This window comes from Lactuca virosa, chromosome 4 (genome assembly GCF_052849685.1).
Source record: "Lactuca virosa cultivar CGN04683 chromosome 4, Lactuca_virosa_CGN04683_v6, whole genome shotgun sequence".
Taxonomy (NCBI): domain Eukaryota; kingdom Viridiplantae; phylum Streptophyta; class Magnoliopsida; order Asterales; family Asteraceae; genus Lactuca; species Lactuca virosa.
Window position 1 is genome coordinate 242,938,457 of NC_136429.1, and position 9,370 is coordinate 242,947,826.

The 9,370-nt window shown below is 42.4% G+C and overlaps 1 protein-coding gene across 1 annotated transcript in view; it reads left to right on the forward strand.

The window, feature by feature from the left end:
* The window catches only part of LOC145108146 (uncharacterized), a 2,270-nt gene extending 1,310 nt beyond the window's left edge, over positions 1-960 (forward strand). Inside the window, exons 4-6 of the mRNA XM_079045143.1 lie at positions 7-88; positions 318-514; positions 578-960. Of these exons, the coding sequence (XP_078901269.1) occupies positions 7-88; positions 318-514; positions 578-805 (507 nt within the window). The 3' untranslated portion in view covers positions 806-960. The remainder of the gene's footprint in view (positions 1-6; positions 89-317; positions 515-577) is intronic.
* The last annotated feature ends 8,410 nt before the right edge of the window (positions 961-9,370 follow it).

Sequence of the window (9,370 nt, forward strand, 5' to 3'; positions counted from 1 at the left end):
AATTAGGAATGTGAGCATCCTTTAGCTCCAAGACAAAAGAAGTATGTACGCGTTGGCCTTTTAAGATCTGGTTGGAGAATAAAGGAAGGCAAGTTTTCTATAGGGTACCCTTTATATTACTTTTCTTCATCTTATTTAGCATTCTACTTTGTTTCCTTCAGTGTAAAATTGGGACCCGCTAAATTGGTTTAAGACTTAAGCATAACTTTAGGTACCTTCATTTATAACACAAATTAAACATTTAGCATTCTTGAAATTGTTTTTTCTTTCTTTGACACAAGACTTAGTCTAATAATGTTTTTTTTGATCTGTTGAAGTGGGTGGTAGAAATTCATGTGAGATAAAAATGGTTCACCAAGAAGATGCTGGTTTAAATGTTGATATGGCAAAAATGGTATTTGCTAAGGGCATATGGAGTTATGTATGTAAAATGGATAATGCTCTTCGGAAATATTCTGACATTAAACGTCTTCAACTTACTTCAGTTGTCGGTGCAATCACTCTTGTCCAAAAGGTCAGTCTTTTTACACTGTCTACTGTCTACTGTCTACTGAATGGATTCTTTTGGTTGATGTAGGTACCGCTTGCGTTGGAGTCTACGAAGAGGATTGTAGAGACAGGTCATCCGGAAGTTTCTCAAGAGAGAAAAGTGTCGCGAAAGCCTTCAAAGAAATTGATAGCGAATGGATTGATTCTTGTTGGTGGGGCGATTTGTTTGGCGCGTGGACACAATAGCTTAAGTGGAAAGCTTGTCATGGCATTTGTATTAAATAAGTTCACAAAGCGACACCAAAAGAAGGAATAGAGATAGATAAAGAAATATATATATATATATATATATATATATATATATATATATATATATATATATATATATATATATATATATATATGGCAAACTATGTAAATTGTAATCTTTAACTGCTACTTATGCTGAAATGAGTTTAAAAGTTCCTATAACATGTTGGTTTTTCTTTTTATGCATGGATATTAATGAAGGTAACAAGGAATTACATTTTATTTAAAGGTTAAAATAATACAATGACAACCAATAAGAAGCAATTTGCTTTTTATATCACTTATGTTTTAATTATATTTAACATGATCAAACATTTTTTTTTTTTTATCTTCTCATGAGGTAGATTTCAACTGAGTAAACTATATGACAAAACTTGTTCATTAAGTCTATCTTGTATCATGTGCGGACATTGTGTATGGTGTGTTGTGGTATATGATATGACAAAATTAACCGATTGAAATGCATTCTTATGGTGTAATACGAACACAGAAAAAAAGGTTTTGTGGTTTGTTGTATACAGTTAAAAGATAAGTGATCAAAATAACAAATTTGATGTTAGAAACTGCAAACGCAAGGTTATCTGATGGATTTGTATATGCTTGTAAAACATGTTTGAAGTTATAGTACACGTACTCAATGAATGATTGGTTTGATTCAAAAGTTGTAATTTTTTGATGGTTGACGTTTGTGTATATGTTATAATATGAAAGAAAATCTATGATTGGATGATGTTGCTTGTTAAAGGAATTGACCATATAAGTTTAAAATGTTTGGAATGGATAAGATTCAATTCTGGAATATATTGTTATTCGCAAAAGTGGACCATTTGAGGGTGAAATGTCATATTATGGATATGGTTCGAAAGGTGTTGATAAGAGGATATAGACCATCAATATATAAAATATGTTTTTATTCAGAAGATAAGGGAGTCAAAAGTGTTTTTTTTAATCAATAGTGAATGGATATCATATTATGAAATTAACTTATAGGTCTTATAGACACGAATTTTGGTACACTTGATAGATAAGAAGCTTGGAAAAAAAAAACAAATCTGGTAAAGTTGGGATAGACAAGAAACTTGGAAAGTATAAGTTAGTGAACAATTCAAAAGATAATTAAGTTTAGTAAATAACTAGGATTTTACCGGTCCCGCGCTATGCGACAATAATGTATTTGATAAGTAGTAGAAAATAAGCTGTCAAGTGTTGAATATAACTTAGTAAGAGTTAAATTGGCAAACCACAAAAGTCAGGGGTCAAAGCCATACCAAACAAATATAATAAAAATTGTATTACATACTGACGCATACAAAAATTTAGAAAGTCGTAGGCGTTGTAACTGTATGATAATCAAATTGTATATATTATAGGAGATAAAACAAAACTTTAGAAAATAAAATGGGTGAAATTGATATTTTTCAAAGTTAAAAAGGGGTGAAAATGACATTTTAAAAAGTAGAGGGTTGAAATGTCATTTTACAAAGTATAAACGTAGCGAAATTGAATTTATACCGACACGTACATAAAAAAAACAAGTAATTTTTTTTAAATCAACAAACAAAAGTTCTAAATTTACGTCGAAACGTTGGTCACCTCTAATTTATACCGATGCATACGAAAACTTAGAAAATCGAATGAGTGGTAACTGTAGGAAAATAAAGTTGTTGATATTACGGAGGATAAAATAAAAACTTAGAAAATGAAAGGGGTGAAATTGATATTTTTCAATGTTGAAATACCGGATAAATTTTATATTTTAAAAAGTAGAGTTTTGTAAAATATCATTTTATAAAGTATAAGAATGATAGCAATAAAAAATTAATAGAGGGACTTAAATTGCTAAAAACTATAAATTAAAAATCAAACAAACGTGAGGACTCAAAATGGAAATAAGAAAAAGTAGAAAGAATGAAAATGCAAAAGAGGCGCCACCGACATTGGTATTTAGAATGGATATAAGGTTGGATCAATAAGATAATTAAGTTTAGTAAATAATGTTAGATCAATATGTTAAGAATCATGTTAGAATTATATTTGCTAATAACATATAATTCTATAAGGTCACGTAAGAAAAAAGTTGATATGAATATATTATTTCTAAGAATTTGATTTTTGTTAAATAATTATAATGCTTCAAACTAATTGGAAAATATTTATATAAAAAATAATATTATTCCAATGTGAGTATCATGGATTATATCATAAAGTATGATACATAAAGTCATGTACATCTATTTGGACTTACAGACTTTTGTCTTTTATCTAATATGTCATTACTTTATGGTTGGACAGTTATTCGATGAGGTTTTGGCATGGTAGTTTTTGGAGCATAGGCGGTCCGTCAGGGAGACAGACCATTATAGATTTCAGATCTTAGAAAGACATAAGTAGTTCTCTGTATGACAGTAAGGATTATCCTTCATCGGGTTTGGAAGGTCTTGGTAGTTGGGTTCGGTTGCCTTGGGAAGGCCATTGATTGCGCGTAATGATGGTTGTACTCTTAGGATGGCGGGTGTCAGTGCCCGTGGGAAACATCAGTTGGTTTAGGGCAGGTAGGAGGAAAGCTGCGGGCGTGGCGCGTGACATGTTGCGGGGTAAGTGACTGTAACGGACTTTGAGGACGAAGTCTAGTTTAAGTGGGGGGGGGGGGGGGGGGAGTTGTAACACCCGGAAACCAGAAGGCCAATTAATGAAAGAAAACCTTCAATCATGAAGGCAACTCGTCGAGTTCAAGGGTGATAACTCGATGAGTAGGAATGTTGTCACGCGTGTTTTTGGAAGACTAACTCGACGAGTTGGACGAGGTTTGGGAAACCCTAGATCCAGGATTTTGCACCCTATCTAAACACTTTATGGCCTAGGGTTTGGCCTCATTTCCAGCCTCCATTTTCCAACCTTAGATCTCGAAACCCTAATGCTATAGTGAGCCATTTTGAGTGTTCTTGTGAGTGTTTGAAGAGCTTGGAAGGAAGGAAAGCTTGAAGGAACAAGGAAGAGTTGCTAGATCCAGAAACCTCACTCCATTTTCGCTACTTTCGGGTAATCAAGTCTCAAACTTGACTAGTAGTTGATTAGATCCTCATCTTAGCATCTTTATGTGGATTTTAGTCCAAATGATATTACTCTTGGGATTTGGACGTTCCAAGTGAAGAACACTTCAGATCTAGTGTCTAGAGGGACTCTCATGGCATAAAGGTGCTAACTTTATGGCCATGGAAGTCCCATGCAACCTCTAAGCCTCTATTTTGGCCTTTCTAGCCCCAAAAGGCCATGCATGTGGATAAAACTTGAAGCTTTACGAGATTTTCTTGCCCCTAGAGTCCAGATCTATGACCCCATGGATTATCATGCTGTTTTGGTGATGTTTGGATTAAGACCTTGGCCTTTTGGGTTAGGGTTTAAGCTTAATCCATTTAGGAAAGATATTAATGGGTAAAGTTGGAAACTTTACCCTTCCAGAAGCATTTTCAGTTTAGATTCAAGGTATAGAGTATAGATCTAAAGGATAAGGGCTTAATGCATTAAGAAAGGCTAAGGCTGGAGGGAGTGGTCCCACCGAAACCGCACTTCCTTCGTTGCCACATAAGCGCCACGTCATTTTTACCATAAAAGTGTGGTTCCTTGCCACACCCAAGGAGTGGTGTAAAATACCAATTTTCAAGGCTAAAAATTTCATTTTTAATTAAGTAATCATGTGAAATCATTTATCAAACATTGCTAATATTATATTAATTCACAAAACCATTACGTCGTGTCTCAAAACATGTCATCGGATAATAGTAATAATCAGAGTACAATCCCAGAAAACTCAATGCGGAAATCATGCGTGAGTGTGATGTGCCGCTACCGCGTCGACTCTTTCCCCTTCCCTGAAGAGGTACCTGAAACAAAACTAAAAACTGTAAGCACGAAGCTTAGTGAGTTCCCCCATCATACCACATACCATACAAACCCATAACATACATACTGCCAGGCATATCTGGGTGCCCGACCTACCCCTTCGGTCCTCTCGACCGGTGACCTTGCCTAGCATATCTGGGTGCTGGCCTACCCCTTCGGTCCTCTCGACCGGTTACCTTGCCTTGCATGCCTGGGTGCTGGCCTACCCCTTCAGTCCTCTCGACCGATCTATCACATACCGTCACGTAATCATAATCTAACATAGCTGGGTACTAAACTACCCCTTCGGCCCTATCGGCCGGTAACTTGGGGACTATCTCCCCCTACTACTACCATCATCACGTAACATCATATCATGCTAGCACATAAAACATAACAGGTAGTAGCAAACCTAGATGAATATCACAAAGACAATCATCTAACATACAACTCCTACTGGTGGGCCGACATTGTGGCCGTAGACCCACCGCTACTGGAAGGTAACTCACCTCGATGTCGTGTAGTTTCGGAACTGTCCTCTGCGTGAAGGCCGGCTCTCCTCGACCCCTAAATCCCTACACGACAATCATCAAGTCATCAAACCGAACATACAACCCCAACTAGGGTCAATACCAAAACCAGGCAAAGTCAACATTGGTCAAGGTCAACACCCAGTTGACCTGACTCGCCGAGTTGGTCTATTAACTCGTCGAGTCCATACTCTACTAACCCGATCCAACCCCGACTCCACTCGTCGAGTCTAGCAAGAACTCGACGGGTTCTCCTTCATTCAAACCATCGGGACCATCTTCATCCGACTCGCCGAGTTCATCCTTGAACTCGTCAAGTTCATCTCCCTCATAAGAATGTGTTCAATCTATGACTCGCCGAGTTGTATGAACAACTCGTCGAGTCCATCTTCAAAGATTGGGAGATTGCCTTGGACTCGCCGAGTCTGTTCATACACTCGCCGAGTCCTATGATTCCCAGGTCCCTTTACGCATCTAAACAACTAAGGGACTTCCCATCCTAACAACTGGTCCATTCACAGAAGGGATTTGGTGGCCAGTACACCCTGGCTCGCCGAGTCCCAAGAACGACTCGTCGAGTCCAACCTTGACCATTACTATACAGTCGATTTAAATGGGTCTTAACACATCAAAACCATAGATCTGGCCTTCTAATGTCAATTTTACACGTAAAGCTCCCAAACTTGGTGCACATGCATGGGGTCTTTGGCTCAAAAAGCCATAAAAGGTGTTCTACAAAATGCATGGGGCTCTCATGGCCTTAAAGTTGGCACCTTTATGCCATGAGACCCCTCCAATGACTCAGATCTGAAGTCAAGATTCCATGTACACCTCACAAATCCGAAAATGGCTTGGAAAGCCCTAAATGTACCCAAAGTCCAAGCTTCTAAAGATGAATAAATACATGGAAGACCAAAACAGGGGCATTTTACCTTGATTGAGCTGGATATGGACCAAAACCTCTGGATCTCCAAGCCTCAACTCGAACTCTCAAGCTTCTTCCTTCTTCTCAAGCTTCACCAACCACCAAATGCACCAAAATGGCCTTAAAACATACAAAAACGGCTAGGGTTTCGATATACAGCTCTCTGGGAGTGATAGGGACGATGGAGGCTAAGATAAAGTGTTTAAATAGGGTGAAAACCCTAAATGTTAGGGTTTTGTCCAGACAGCTCCTACTCGTCGAGTAGGTCACTTAAACCCCCGTTTCCAACAGTCGAGTCTACTCGACGAGTTGGGCCTCCAACTCGCCGAGTCCCAGAGTAAATTGTAACATTTTCATGGAATTAAATACGTACCAGGAATCGGGTGCTACAAATCTCCCCCACTTATTTTAGACTTCGTCCTCGAAGTCTGCAGCTGATTCTGGGAAAAGCTCGGGGTAGTGCTCCCTCATCTCATCCTCCGGCTCCCAAGTCCATTCCGATCCCTTGCGGTGCTGCCATTGCACCTTCACTAGCTCCACTCTGTTGTTCCTCAGGTCCTTCGACTTCCTGTCGAGGATCGCTACTGGCCGCTCGATGTAATTCAGGCTGTCATCCACCTGAATATCCTCCAAGGGTACAACTGCCGAGTCATCCACCAGACACTTCCGTAACTGGAAGACGTGAAACGTACTGTGAATCTGACTGAGTTCGGCTGGCAGGTCCAGCCTATATGCCACCTTGCCCACCCGAGATACAACCTGGAAAGGCCCAATGTACCTGGAGCCCAACTTGTCCCGCTTCCTGAATCGGATGACGCCTTTCCAAGGCGACACGTTCAGAAGGACCATATCTCCGACCTGGAACTCCAGGTCTGATCGACGCTTGTTGGCGTAACTTTTCTGCCGATTCTGAGCAGTCTGAAGCCTACTCCTAACCTGCTGAATCCTCTCTGTCGTCTTGAGCACCACTTCGGTGCTCCCCATGACCCTCTGTCTGACTTAACCCCAACATATCGGGGTCCTGCACTTCCTCCCGTACAACATCTCGAAGGGAGGACGGTCGATACTCGCGTGATAGCTGTTGTTGTAGGAGAACTCAGCTAATGGAAGGTAGGTATCCCAGCTACCACCGAAGTCTAGAACGCAAGCCCACATCATATCCTCCAAAGTCTGGATGGTCCTCTCACTCTGACCATCCGTCTGCGGGTGGAATGATGTGCTGAAATGCAGACGAGTACCCGACTCGTCGTGAAACTTCTTCCAGAACCTGGAAGTAAACCGTACGTCTCGGTACGAAATCACGGAGACTGGCACTCTGTGTCGAGCCACAACCTCTCGGATGTAGATATCAGCCAACTTCTCGGCCGAGATGCTCTCCTGGATCGGTATGAAATGGGCACTCTTGGTCAACCGATCCACGATGACCCAAATCGAATCCACTCCCCGTGCAGTCCTGGGAAGTTTGGTAATGAAATCCATAGTAATATCTTCCAATTTCCACATGGGAATGTCTAGCGGCTGCATCTTGCCGTGTGGCCTCTGGTGCTCGGCCTTGACCTTCCTGCAGGTCACACATCGCTCTACGTACCAGGCGACGTCCCACTTCATGCAGGGCCACCAGTAATCGGGTCGAAGATCCCTGTACATCTTCGTCTCCCCGGGATGAATCGAGAATCGGGATTTGTGCGCTTCCTCCATCAGAACCTGGCGCACACCCCCATGATAGGGAACCCACACCCTGCGGTGTAGCGTCAATAATCCACGGCTATCATAGTCGAAGGAGGAAACCTGACCTACAATTCGCTCGCTCTTCCGATGTTCCTCCTTCATGGCCTCCTGCTGGGCCTACCGAATCTGCTCCAACAATGGAGTCACAACTGTCATCCTCATACAAATGTCCCTGATCGGCGCTGCCTTACGGATAAGCACGTCGGCCACGACGTTGTCCTTCCCCGGATGGTAGATGATCTCGCAATCGTAATCCTTTACCACATCAAGCCACCGACGCTGCCTCATATTCAGATTTGGATGGTCCATGAGATACCTCAGGCTCTTGTGGTCCGTGTAAATGGTACAACGAACCGCGTAGAGGTAATGACGCCAAATCTTGAGAGCGAAAACAACAGCCCCTAGCTCCAAATCATGCGTCGGATAATTCGCCTCATGAGGCTTCAGCTGCCTCGAAGCGTAAGCAATGACATGCCCCCTCTGCATCAATACCGCACCCAAGCCGGAGATGGATGCATCACAATATACCACAAAGTCCTCCATGCCCTCTGCCAGGGCCAAGATTGGCGCCTCGCACAATCTCTGTCTCAACGTCTCAAATGCGGCCTGCTGCTCAGGCCCCCAGCGAAAGACCATGACTTTCCTTGTCAACCGGGTCAGGGGCACGACTATCTTGGAGAAGTCCTGAATGAATCTCTGATAATAGCCTTCCAGTCCTAGGAAACTTCGAATCTCGGATGGAGACCTCGGAACCTCCCATCTCATCACGGCCTCCACTTTGGCCGGATCAACCGAAATCCCATCCTGGTTGACAAGGTGCCCAAGAAACTGCACCTCGCCCAACCAGAACTCACACTTGGAGAACTTAGCATACAAGCTCTCCCTCCTCAAAGTATACAACACCTCTCGCAAGTGCTCCTCATGCTGCTCTCGAGTCTTGGAATAAACCAAGATGTCGTCGATGAAAACTATCACAGACCGATCCAACATCGGTCTGCACACGCGGTTCATGAGGTCCATGAACGCGGCATGAGCACTGGTGAGCCCGAAAGGCATCACCACGAACTCATAGTGGCCATAACGCGTCCGAAACGCAGTCTTCTGTACATCCTCCTCTCTGACCCTCATCTGATGATATCCTGAACGCAGATCAATCTTGGAGAACCAAGATGCTCCCTGTAGCTGGTCAAAGAGGTCATCAATCCTCGGCAGTGGGTAACGATTCTTCACCGTTACCTTATTTAGCTCCTGATAATCTATACACATCCGATGCGACCCGTCCTTCTTTTTCACAAACAGAATCGGGGCTCCCCAGGGTGAACTGCTCGGTCTAGACAACTCCTGCATCTCAGGAGGAGCCAACCGATACGGTGCCTTGGCTATCGGAGCCGCACCAGGGACTAGGTCGATCCTGAACTCTACCTGCCTCTCCAGAGGTATCCCAGGCAACTCCTCGGGGAATACGTCCGCAAACTCTCGTACTACTGGCACATTGCCCACAGTCGCCTTA